General features: G+C 36.7%; 1 protein-coding gene across 2 annotated transcripts; it reads right to left on the bottom strand.

The window, feature by feature from the left end:
• Positions 1–7,141: 7,141 nt before the first annotated feature.
• On the bottom strand, positions 7,142–9,284 carry LOC116196009 (ankyrin repeat-containing protein ITN1-like). 2 transcript variants are annotated; one of them, XM_031525505.1, is made up of 3 exons: positions 8,174–9,284; positions 7,880–7,968; positions 7,142–7,837 (listed from the first exon to the last, which is right to left on the bottom strand). In XM_031525505.1, the coding sequence occupies exons 1-3, from the start codon at positions 8,822–8,824 to the stop codon at positions 7,369–7,371; spliced, it is 1,209 nt and encodes a 402-aa protein (XP_031381365.1). In that variant the 5' UTR covers positions 8,825–9,284; the 3' UTR covers positions 7,142–7,368. The 2 variants fall into 2 exon arrangements, with proteins under 2 accessions (XP_031381365.1, XP_031381364.1); XM_031525504.1 differs by having other exon boundaries at positions 7,142–7,968; positions 8,174–9,283.
• Between the last annotated feature and the right edge of the window lie 4,570 nt (positions 9,285–13,854).

Raw genomic sequence — 13,854 nt, forward strand, 5'->3', positions numbered from 1 at the left:
GTCGAGCCGACCTACATCCCTAGGGATGAGTAAGCTTTACGTTTCTCGATTTCGGCCCGCACAGGGAATCTGTCACCATGGCCGGGCAAACCGCGATGCGAGTACGGCAGGCCGAATCCTCGACACGAGAATCTACCCCTCTCTTAGGTTCTTAGCCCAAATCGATCGCTTCTCAATGAATTTACGGTGCCAAATCGAGTAAGACGAGCGAAACCTAATCAACACAGTAAACATATTAAAAATGACAAACCCCACACAAATTAAAGTACCGATAGAGCGTATGGGATTTAGGCTCGCATGTAATAAAACTCCTGAATTCGGAACCTTCAGTTCCGCAGATCATATGCCTTAGCAACTAGATGTATCCCTTACCCTAGACTCGTGTAACTCACCAATCCTCGACCTTCGAGTTGTAAATAGGTAGCATTGACTCCTTCTCACGCACGCTTTATTTGCGTCCCCCAGAAAAGTGGATACTTCTGAGCTGTACGATCTTGTGCACGTGTGCGGGGCCCGACGAGACTTAAATCCAGGTCCGCACGAGTGATTTCATGCATGCATTTAATTCATGAACACTGAGTTGGACTTGATATTTCATGCTAGAGCGATTAGAGATATCACAGGATACCTTCGAATCTTGTTCAACATCATTTTGATTCTGCCTGAAAATCAAGGAATATTTTCTTATTTTTGGTGTTGTGACAGGATTGTTAAAACAAGGACTCCGATCGGTACTTCTGGTAGAACTTGGTATGTTATTCTCGATTTTTTAAGATCAGCTCAAGATTTGGGAAGAATAGAAGGAAAATAGCTTTATAAAATTCGCTTGAAAAATTCCATGCCTCATATAGCATATGTGAGAGTAGTCTCATTGTGTCTAAAAGCCGAAGTGTCTAGTGTTCTTTATAATACTACTTCTGTGAATATGGCATAGAGTGTGGAGTAGAAGATTGTATCGTAGTTGCATTAAATAGTAGGATAAGGGACGACGACTGGATCGAGTATAAGATGGTAGAAAGTTCGATTCGAATGAATTTAAGCTTATACCATTCCAGTCCTCCAAATTCGAATTTAAGCTTAACCACTTATTTTTATTATCAGACACATGCCTATGCAGTAACATCGAAGACTTTGATCAGTAATCCAGCGAGCAAGTCAATCGAGTCAAATTCTTGCTTTTCCGGAGAAAACTCCCCAAGAACTTTCAGAATGATCTGCGAAACACGAATTCGCCTCCAAATCCTAAAACGCTTGTTTAGATAATGGGTTAAGAAGGGTTATAGAGGAAGCTATGGAGGATTATATTATAAATTTTGTATGTTAACCCCTCATAATTCTGAATAACTTGAGATCTCAACCAGTTATAAAAGTTTGTACATGTCCATACGCTCCAATCAAGCAAAGTGGAGTAAATATTACGCAAAAAAGCTTAGGTCTGGCATGGGAACATGATCCACTTATATCATACGGCATGAAGTTGAAGTGTCTCAGTAGTTAAGTAGAGCTCCTTCATGGTACCTCCGGGCAGAGAAAAAAGTGTACAAATAAAAAAAAAGAGAGAGAGACTTTCTGTGACATCTTTTAGTTAAAGATATTTCTTTCGAATCATTTCGACCGTTAATGTGGCACTTTTAGACGACAGTTTCCTCACTTTTTTCAATTTTCTCAATTGGCGAAAACCATTTTCCAATAATTCAACGCTATTTGATGTTTTCTCAATGCCAGTTTCCTTCATCCAAATTATCCCTTTCTAGGTGAAAAGAAATTGAATTATTAGACAGGTTGAAGCTGATCCGTTTCTTCAGCGGAAGACCTGTGATTGACTGTTACATTCCACATACATATTTATGATGGATACCTCAGTTTGACTGCCCACCCACCTGCCAGTAATTGGATTCCTCAGTTAAAATCAAAATTTAACTTTGATTTTGATAGTAAAAAATGACAAATGATTGTGTAATGTGTTGAGTTAAAGTTAAAATTAAAATTTTTTACTTGAGAAATGTGTATTCTTGTTGTGTAGTGTGTTGAGTTAAAGTTAAAGTTAACATTTTTGTAATTTTAACTGCGAAACTAAACGGAGCATTAGATTTCTGAAATAAGGAAAAAAAATTCAGAAAATGGCATAATCGGAAAGAATGTATCTAGCTAGTAAATTCTGGGACTTTAATTGGTATAATGTCCTCGAAGATGTTTTTGCTATTTTGAAGCAATATCTATATATTAGGCAGCATTGCTGTTTGTTTATGTGGTCTAAGATTCTTAGAACTTTTGGTATAAAAAAGTTTAGGTGGTTCATAATTAGAACTGTGGACCTTGCCATTAGACAACAATAATGAGTTGAATTGGAAGGAAGAATAGATTAGTCTCGTTACGTTGACAAGTCAATTAGCACAGTGGTGCACCTCTCGCCTAATGACCAAGACATTTTAGGTTCGATATCCAATGAGATTACTTGTGTCCCTTTATTAAATATTTAAGATTTTTATTTTAATGTACTAGGCCATCAACCTTCTTTGTAACCGGAAAAAAAAAAAGAACAGGCGACTGTCTATTTCCTGAAACTTCAAGGGAAAACATATATCCTTTAGCGTGCACGCCGAGTAATTTACCATCTTTGTCGGTCAAGTTGTAGAGAGAGAAAGCCCTCAGGTACCAAATGTGGATTGATCCTGAGATGGCAAGTCTTTTTGTTATTATTCTCACACTCTGAGCAATTTATCATCTTCGTCGGTCCTAGCACACGAAAGGACGACATAATCACTAACATCGATCCACATAACTAGCGTAAAAAATAATTTCGAAGATTGATTAAACAACATCTATAACTTATGTGAAATTTATCATCGATCATTTATAATTTTCTCGAAAATAAATTCCTGCTTTTGAGATAAGTTCCAACTTTTTAATTCAGAAAATGTAACATTCATAATTCGATAAATAATAAGATAAAAAAGTTACACTTACATAACAGAATTTCTAGCCTGTTCCATCTCAACAAAACCTCCAAGACATCTCAAGTTTCATCACGGACTAGCTTAGCGTCATTTGAGGCCCGATCAAGTAAACTCACAGCCAAACAAGACGTGCACCTTGTCTGAAGAATGATCAATGGTTTGCTTATTTTGTCAAATCTATCATATACTTTTTTTTATCAAATTTATCTCATGGTTTACTTTTTGCATCACATCTATTCCGGCGTAATCTTTTCCGTCGACATCTAACGGCCGTGCTGACATGGCGCCTACGTGGCAAGTGTGACCCACTATCTCTCCACGTGCCACGTCAGCACGGCCGTTAGATGTTGACGGAAAAGATAACGCCGGAATAGATTTGATATAAAAAGTAAACAATGTGATAGATTTGACAAAAAAACATATGATAAATTTGATAAAACTGATAAATCATTGGCCATTTTAGGTAAAAACCCCTTAAAATTAATCAAACATCTCACATACATACACATAAACATAAGATTTCGCTTCTCAGCAATCATGACAAGCTAATAATTCCACATTCAGAACACACTCATTCATAATTCAGAACTCCACGGCCAAGCAGAACGCAAGCATGGGGGATCGTGCCACCGGTGTGAAAAGAAATTATAAATCAAAATTTGAAAAAGTACGAAAGCTACGAAAAACAAAGACTAAACTAACAGAACAAAAAATTCATAAAAGAGAATATTATTGAGTTTATGTATTGTTCGAACTATAATCAACTACAGATAATAATACACAGAGTAAATCTCAACTTTACTAAGTTTAATTATGCTTTTTCATTATTGACAATAAAACTGAAGTCTCATCGTATACTGTACTACTCGAAGGTGATGGAACAATTCTAGCTTGCAAGTAAGATTACAACCACAAACTCAATGGCATATATCACAGAATTTTGCCGTTTTTCGACATCTACTTTGCAGAGATTCTCTGCAGAGGCACTGCCTAATTAGAAAAGAGAGTAGCAATGAAACACTGAAAAGAACAAACAAAAAGGAAAAGTTAAAGTTGAAGCTCATGGGGTCACGACAATGATTCCAAAACGAACCTGATTATTCCGTTTATACTTTTTAGCACACTTATTCAACAGCAAACCCTATATATTCCGAGGAACTGAGCTTCCATTCACTGTAATGACAAGCAAACTTCTTCAAAAATTTTTATGGCAGCAAGACATACCAAGAAAGCCGGAGCATACCCATACCCAACAATCCCAAAAAGAAAAACGCGATTCTTTTTCCCTTCAAAGCAGATGCCAACTTCACATTAGAAAAGTAGAAGCAAGTTCTATATGGATTGGAGTTTTTTTTTCCCTTATCATCTCAAAAAATTCTGTCCGTGACGGGCGCGATTCTGTGGCGTAATCCCGGGAAATCCGCGTCAGTAGCAACCGCTTCCATGAAGCGTTATACAAGCCGCGACTGCAATTTAATTCCTTTGGACTTCCTCCATCAGGGTACTGTTTTGTTTGTTTGGATGGGTTAACCCACAGCAAATAGTACATAAACTAACCAAGAGGACATCCTCCCGGATGACGTAGGCTTTTTTTAAAAAAAAATAATAGATAATGGATAATATATATGGTTGACATCGGATAAAAAATAGTGTTTTTCTTCCAGTTATTCTCTTATTCTGTTTGACTTGGGATTTTAGTTTCTTCCTCAACCGACTGAACCTTCCTGGTATCCCACTATACAATTGAATACTCGGATTTAGGCGACAGTACTTGGATCGATTGATGTCTACACAGAAATAAGTGGCAATAAATTTTTTTTGTACCATTTATCCAATTCGACTTCAGATAATAAATAATGTTTTGGATTTTATTGTGTAGAATATTCATTGCTTGCTTATATATGTGTGTGTGCAAGCGCACGCTGCATGCGTGTGTATGTCTACCTTCTTATATAAAGAACCAAAAGAAAAAAGAAAGAAAACAAAATACTATTGCATTGGATTAAATTAATGGAAGAATTAAATAGTCGTGGGTAGGTGTATATATCTATTTTGTGGAGCTGGGTGAACATTAATATTGTTCAAGAAGCCTTCTGATTTTTAATGATCATGAGCCCACATTGTAAAGGAAATAAATCGTGAAGATCTGTCATCAGCAAATATTACACATATCCTCCTCAAGATATTATTACTCCAACTAAGTGAGATTTGGAGAAGGATCAAGAATGGCTAATTTGCTTGCCGAAGATGAGTTGTTGACTTCGTGATCTTCATGATTTATTCCCTTTACCCGCATACGGTCTATATATATATTTATATATATATATATGAATTCAATCATAAAATAGAGACTTTGGTCTATTTCTTATATCACTTCTATAAAATATACACATTACAATGTCGAAGACTTTTAGTTGACTAACTGACCAAGTTCCTTAATTGTGATCTAATTTATGCAGAACAGTTTTGTGATTCCATTGTACTACTTGCCGAGTCTGCAAAACTTGAGACTACTGCTATAATGTTCCTCATTGTTTCATTGTATCGTCCATGTATGTTCTTCAACTTTTCATGTACGAAATTGGTCTCTTTTTGTTATAGGACTTTACTACAGTAAAATGGGACTTGTTCGTATAAGATCAGTCGATATTTTAGGAATTCAAGCTATATGGACCTCCATTTTGGTTTTGTAGTTCGATCGCACATATAGCATAGAAAAGATTTAACCAAATTGGAATGAATTGATTATACTTATACTCATTATTTAACTGATATTTCATCATAACACCGTTATGTCCACGTCAACCATTACCGTTAAAATAGAGGAGAAAATTGAAGGCGTGCTAAAAACGCAACTAAAACGAAATGCCACGTTTTGTGTGCAATTTATATAAGGTCGTGCTAAAATTAGGAATTCGAGCAAAAGCTACTAGCCCTTATAACTTCTTGTTATTATGGGGACGGCATGAAGTATTTGATAATAGGTAAAATATATGAAGAAACCCTGACTTTGCAACGTAAATTTACAGTAGCAATATATTCATTTTGGTCGCTTGAAAAAAGTAACAGAAAATCAGTAGGAGGATTGAAACATATTTGCTCCTTATCCTTAATTCTTGGGTTGATCAAATCTTGCTGCGAGACCATAGGAAGTCTCACGAATGCATCGGCATAGATGTGAATGACCTGCTTAGATCGACTCGAAAAAGATTAGGATGGACCTAGAAGACACTACTTTGACCCGTGTGTTCTCCGACTTTAACGTACACGTCAATTGTGTATACATTTGGCATAGGCAAGTGCATATTAATTATATGACTTCATGTCTCCAATGATTATTCACAAACAAAGATCAGTTTGCCTCATCTAGTACTGTTACCATGTTACGTTGAATTATTGGCAAAGGGTTCTCCCTTGAGCTGGAGATCATAAAATTGTGGTAAATACATTCGAATATTTATGTCAGAGACCATACCGACTGTCACAAGAAGCTGCTCAGGATAACGAAGTGATCTGATTACTGTTGGCCGGCCCTCGACATATTTGTTATTAAACATTCCCTTTTTAATTAAAGGCTATTGGAATATATACATATTGAAATATTCATTGGAGAGGCCGGTCATTGTAGCGGAAGGGCATATGCATACCACCTCCATGATATGTACATGAAAGCGGCACACAATTTGTCGCCGTAATGTGCTAACAAACCATTAGGATTTTCTCCAGTTTCGAGATTTTTTCACCTTCAAAAATAATAATTAACAATGGAAATTATATGTGGATAACTTTGGAATATGGTACATATATACGTGTATATATATGTTTGTGGGAAGTTTCAAAATCAATCCTTGCAATATCACCGAAAAAAAAAATTCAATCCTTGCAATTAAGACTTCCCATGTCCTTTTTAATTCTTGTACTAGATGCATATAATATTATATATATATATATATATATATTTACAGTACGGTGACGAATTACATGTATATTATTTGCCTATATATGCGTTTAAATTCTTGTCTGGCTAGCTATAGGTTATATATATTTCCATTGTAGATACTTATCTGTAGATACTCCACTCAAAGAGCAGAGCCAGGATTTTCATCTAATGGTTCTGGCTTGCTAGCACGGCCATTGGGACCGAGCCTGAGTAACCTCCTCCAGGCAACTTTGTGCACGAAGCGTTTCAGCCAGGAACACATGCGGAGTAAAAGGAAGAGCCCGACAATACATGCAGTCACTTTCCACACCCAGTATAACTTATCCTTGGACCAGTTATATTTCTCTATCACGTGATCGGGGACCACTAGCCACATGGCTTTGAAGAAGGTGAGGCCAAGGCTGGTGACTGTTCCACTCATGACTAGACACAAGAGCCATAGGCAGAATTTGTTGCTCAGCGGGAACCCGCTTATGACCAGGAACAAGACCACAAGGGACCCCTGAAGAATGAGACCATGTTGTACATCATGAAGTCGGAGTACTCATGAGGGTAGTAGTAAGCACTCACTGCATTCCCGGCAACACACACGTTGCTGTTGGTGCAGGGAGATTCCTCTGCCACGGACGTATTGGTGTCGTTCTGCCATACACCACCTGGGGGTGCAATCGCTGCCTGGAAGGTGCAGGTTGCGATGATGCTGGACACCATCATCAGGGACCCCTTCGTGTCATTCATCCAGTCCCCTCTGTATTCCATGATCTGCGTAACAAAGTGCCCCAGCCTAGTCTTCCATGCCTTTGGGACTGGGACTTGTGCCTCCACAGGTACTTCTACTGCACCATCTACATCCCTCTTTGCAGCACCACGGGTTAGACTTGGTCGAAGCACAACAGTCTCAGCTGCAGCTCCAGCTCTGGCTCTGGCTGCAGCTAGGATTTCTCGAATCTCCAGGCTCTTGAAGTCTTTGGGAGAGTGGTTTAGTACATCCAGTACCGAAAAATCCATCCCGTTCGTGATGTTAATTACTTCTGTCCTCACTCTGGGTAACTCAAGCATGAATCTCACCATCTACGTATGCCATCAACCCATCGGCCAATTAATTATAGACATAGTGCGTAAGATGATACACACACACACACACACACAGATACATACTTCATTTAACAGATTGACAGAATCATTATAAAGTACATATGTATAGCTGGAAAGATCTATCTATATATATATATATATATATATGTAAATATCCATATGTGAGCGCGCGCTACGGTACCTCTATCTGCTTCAGCATCACAGCTGAGTGCAAGACAGTGTTGCCATGGGAATCGGTCATCTTCAGGACCTCCCCATCATCACCGGTCGAACCCAGCACGAGTTTGAGGACCTCCAAATGGTTGTACTTCACACACAGGTGGAGAATGCTATCTCCATCATTGACCTTCTTCTTCACAGACTCCTGCGCAAGCTTCGACTTCAAGAGCTCCCGGACCACCGGGATTTGCCCTCTCATGGCTGCCAAGTGGAGCGGGACCCTTCCCTCTTGGTCTTGGATGAGGCAGGCCTTTCCATTTGCTTTCAGCAGCTCCTTTACGATCTGGTCGTGGCCATTTGCTGCTGCCAAGTGGAGAGGGGTGCATTTCTCCGAGTCCTGCTCTGTAGCAAGCTCGGATCTGAGCTCGAGGAGCCGTTTCGAGAAGTTGAGGTGGCCCATAAGAGCCGCCAAGTGCAGGGGAGATTCTGCAAATGATGTCAGTGAAACTCGATGGAGTATTACCTTCCCATATTGTTTGAGCAAATCGTCTAGGGCGGCAACTGAACCCACAGTTGCTGCGTCATAGAGAGCTGCAGCTAGTGTGGAACGGTTTCCTGGCAGTACGGAGCTGGGGCTACTACTGCCGCCTGCTATCTCTACCTTCTCCATCATTTGAATGGCTTTGATATATAGCTGTTTCTCTGATTTTGTGGCAGGGAATTTAAGAATGCCGCCACGAAGCAAAGCACGGAGCTGATCGACCACCCTTGTTAACTCGCTGGTTGGATCGATCAGGATGCCGTGCAAGTCAGGACACAACTATCAGACCGCAGACTAAGCTTTACTTTACTCACGCTAAACTTGTGGGAAGTGTAAGGGTCACCTGAAGGGTATTTATCCATACACTTAGATATATGAATTTTGCACATCTCTAATATCAACAAATAGAAATTCTAAAAGTTGAGTCCTCCATTCACGTCATGCTCTCTCCCTCTTTCAACCTTCTGCGGTGCAGAATGATTATTCCCTCAACCTCATCGCATCATTGGAAAGGCCCTCCTCCTTAATCCGAACCAATCGAGTTGTTGTGAAACGTTGCTAACATCAGCCCCACTGTGAATAAACACAAAGCGATCCGGTTGTTTAATTAAGCTATATATATTTATATATATATATATTTATATTTATATATCAGTTAATCATTTAAGCTATATATATAGTTCAATTAAGCTGTACACACACGCACGCGCGCACACACATATATATATACATATACAAGACGCATTGCACGGCAATTTATGGCTTTTTCTTGTCCTTTTATAATTTCTAGAAAATACAATAATTTTTCATAATTTTCTCCTATGGGTATAGATTTTGGATTTTATGCCGTCCACCGTCGGCTTTTCAAATTACACCACGTGTCCCATTAACTCTTAACTCTAATGGTGTTAGTCCTTTAATTTGTCTTATTTTTTTAATTTTAATGTTATAACAATATTGCCTTATTTATAAAGACTAACTTCCTAGTTCAACCACAATTCTATAGGGCAATATTGTTATACAACAATCTAAGAATATACAAAAGTCCTTGTATATCTTCTCTCATGTACAACATTCATCTTCTTTTTTTCTCCATGGATTTCACGTTCGCAAAAAAAATAAAAAATTTTAAGGATAAACGTCGAGTAATGTCCACTCTCTATTTTAATTAAAAAAAATTACATTGAATATATAGCGTTACAGTACAAAAGAAAAAATTTTGAGTCTCATTGTGTCTTTGATTTAGCATCGTTAATCTATACAATTAAAATTTCAAGGATTGTCTCCCATAAAATATTCTAAGAATTTAGAAATGTCCTTATTTCTTATTATCTTATAATATTCATCTTCTTTTTTCTTATGTACTGTAAGGCTATAAATTCCATCTAAGAAAATATTAATTAAAATAAAGAATAGTCATCACTCTTTTTTTGATGAATAGACACCATTCGTCGTTCATAGACACGATGGTTCAAAATTATATAGAACATGATATCCATGGAGAAAAAGAGAAGATGAATATTATAAGAAAATAAGGTATACAAGGATTTTCTAAATTCTTAGAATATCGTATAGGACAAGATCCTTGAATTTTTTTTTTCGGTAAGGAGATCCTTGAAATTTAATTGTATAGATTAACAATATTAATCAAAGACACGATTAGACTAGATATATTTTCTTCTATACTATATGGCTATAAATTCAATGTAAAAGAAACTTGAATTAAAATAAAGAATTGACACCCCTCGACGTTCATATACATAATCTTTTAAATTTATTTTTAATGAACATAAAATCCATGGAGAAAAAAAAAAGAAACTAAAGTTGTATGGAAGAGAAGATACACAAGGATTTTTGTATATTTTTATAGTGTGTTTGGTGCTTGAGAATCTATCCACATTCTTAAGAATGTGAATTATTCTCTCTGAAGCCCATCAAATTCTCACGTTTGGTTATTAGGTCATGGTAATCCAGATTCTCACCCTTGCATTCACACAGGGATGTAGCCAAAAATAATGCTCAAGGGGGCAAGTTAGAAAATTTTAGGACTTACGAGAAATTTTTAGGGGCAAAAGTCAAATAATAAAATAATTTGGGGGCATTTGTGTTTCCTAGGGGGCAAAAGTTAATATTTTAACAATTTTTTATATAGAATGATTGGGAATTGCAAAACTCAGGATGCAATTACCCCTCCTGGAGCTTTACTACCTCGGCTCCTGCATTCACACGAGAGTGGTAATGTATATTCCTACCAAGGGGGCCGGAAAGTGGATTCCCACTTTAATGAGACTATATATTATCAGTAATTATTTTACCGATAAACTACCAAACGCACTCTTAGATTATTGTGTAACAATATTATCTTAGAGAATTGTGGTTGTGATGCGGTAGAAGAGGTGACAAATCGGTATCTCGAGAAAAATAGGTTATGATGACTCTATTTCGAAGAAAACGACATCCGAAGCAAAATTCACAGCCTTTGGCTGTGAAAAGACGAGATTTTGGCCAAATTCCATCGTTTATGACCTCAAACGGGCATTTTATCGTTATTTGGGTGTCTTTGCAATTTTAAAAAAGTTTATTTCTTTTCATGCAATTTAGGTTTTCTTAAACCCTATTTAAGTTTTGTAAGCCCTAGGGCTGAAACAATTAATTTCAAATTTATCAATAAAGTTGTGGAGTTACCATGCTTCTTGGCTCAATTCTCGGATTTGTTCGAGTTAAATGCCAATTTCCTAGGTATTCGAAAAATCAATAGGGATTGAAGGTCGTAGTTCCGGTATTCTGCGGAATCAACGGATCTGTGACAGGTTACTCGCGTGTACACTGCGTCAATCGGTATCAGAGCCTACAGTTTGATCTGAAACAACCATGCCACCCAGGAGACGGGATCGTGTGGATGATGTTCTTGACCTGCGACATTTGGAACAGATGATGGAGCAAATCATGAATCAGATGATGGATCGTATGATGAAGCAGTTAACACAGAGGATGGCTGCACTTATAAGGAACCAGAATCAGGAAAACCCTAATCTGAACCCTAACCCTAATCCTAATCAAGAGAAAGCTGGCGAGGAGTCTGAGGGAGGGAATTATTTTGCGAATACATTTATTGAAGAGGGTTCGTCTGATGACTCATTTTTTTTAGCGGGAGGCGATGGAGAGTCCAAGTTCGACGATGATGATTATGATGAAGAAGACAAGGAGACTGATGCGGTCTAGGAGGCCATCGACAAGAGGATGGACTTGCGAAGAAAAGATATGAAGGAGGTGAGGCTGAAGCTGGAAATTGAGAAGTACCGTACCTCGAATCAACAGTTGAGGACGAGGATGTCAGATATCTCTACAGAACCAATCACTGCGGTAGAGTATTTTGAGTTAGAATTTTTTCCAATAATCCGTTCTGGAGCATGGGCTGACATCGATTTTCGGTCAAGTATGGAAGATGTGTATGTTATTGTGGATAATTTTATTTCTGAACTCCTAAGGCGAATTCGAGGGCGAATTCTCTCCATCCATGGGAGAATGATGCGGCAAAAGAGGTGGCAAATCGGTATTTCGAGAAAAATAGGTTATGACAACTCTGTCTCGAGGAAAACGGCCTCCGGAGCAAAACTCACAGCCTTTGGCTGTAAAAAGACAAGATTTTGGCCAAATTTTATTGTCTAAAGCCTCAAACGGGCATTTTATCGTTATTTTGGTGTTTTTGCAATTTTAGAAAAGTTTATTTCTTTTCATGCAATTTAGGTTTTCTTAAACCCTATTTAAGCTTTGTAAGCCCTAGGGCTGAAACAGTTAATTTCGAATTTATCAATAAAGTTGTGAAGCTACCGTGCTTCTTTGCCCATTTCTAAGATTTGTTCGAGTTGGATGCCAATTTCCTAGGAATTCGAAGAATCAATAGGGATTGAAGGTCGTAGTTTCGGTATTCTGCGGAATTAACGGATCTGTGACAGGTTACTCGCGTGTACGCTGCGTCAAATTCTATATAATATTTAAATGTATTCTTTTTATATACACTCATTCAAATTTATGAAACTATTCCGATATATTTGTTATGATCGTTATTTAAAATCATTCTTTTTATTGATTTTTTTATTGACATTGAATTTGAATTTGAGACCTTTGTATTTATTATAATATTTATTATAATTTATCATGCCAATTCAATTAAGTTTATTCTATATATTTTTATATAAGACATTTAATGAGGGATAAATCTTTTAGCAAATATTCGATCTAAAATTTTAAGTTAATAGATGGTGAAACTCATTCCTCTCATGTGTTAATGTTTTTTCTTATTTTTAAATGCGAGATTTAGCTTATAACTCAATTTCATATATATATATATATACACATATTCATATTATCATATATTATATTTTTATTTTTATTTCACGAATTGTGTCTAAAATGTGTTAAATGGATTAACTCAAAATTACGTAAAAGAGAACATAATGTACTTTAAGAAAATGAAAACACTTGCATTTTATAAATTTATGAAAAATAAATTAACAACAAAATTAATTTTCATCCTTCGGTCTTATCGTATGGATAAAGGAAGAAAAAATATTATTTATAATTTTAAAAAGCACGTGTATACTCAGTATACTTCCTTTAGAAAGATACAATATAAAGAAAGAAAGTCTATATCTATTAATGAAAATTTGTAAAGAAAACAAAGTAAGTCTATACATATAACTCTTTAGGAATGTAAAATGATTGGTGTCTAATCCTTTAGTAGTGATCGTAAAAAAGGCAGAAAAGCTTGCACATCATACGGGCGAAAACATAAGGTTATATTTACTTGTGAATACTAAATATTTGCTTCCACAAGTGATGTTATTTCTATATATAGTAATCGTGAAGAAAAAGTAAAAAAAATTCCGCCTAATAGAGCAATATACATAAAAAGGGATTAATTTTTTTTTTTGAAAAACTGGTCTAAGCATGACGGGTCAATCGGGTTACATAGTTACTTCATCGGAGGGGCTTAAAAACACTAGACAAAAGAAAAAGGGCAAATTACAAAAAAAAAATCCAAATTTTGTAAAAAGTCTCAATTTTGTCCTAAATTTTGTTTTGTAACAAAATAAACCATAAGTTTTCTAAAATGTCTCAAAAATGACATTCGTTATAACTTATGTCAATTTTTGTTGCTG

This window comes from Punica granatum, chromosome 2, assembly GCF_007655135.1.
Source record: "Punica granatum isolate Tunisia-2019 chromosome 2, ASM765513v2, whole genome shotgun sequence".
NCBI classification, from domain to species: Eukaryota; Viridiplantae; Streptophyta; class Magnoliopsida; order Myrtales; family Lythraceae; genus Punica; species Punica granatum.

Bases quoted from the DNA above. Each gene is read 5' to 3' on its own strand.
- LOC116196009 (XM_031525504.1), bottom strand. From the start codon at position 8,824: ATGATGGAGAAGGTAGAGATAGCAGGCGGCAGTAGTAGCCCCAGCTCC. The intron at 7,969-8,173 runs GTACCGTAGCGC...TGGCATACGTAG, and splicing joins TGATGCTGAAGCAGATAGAG to ATGGTGAGATTCATGCTTGA.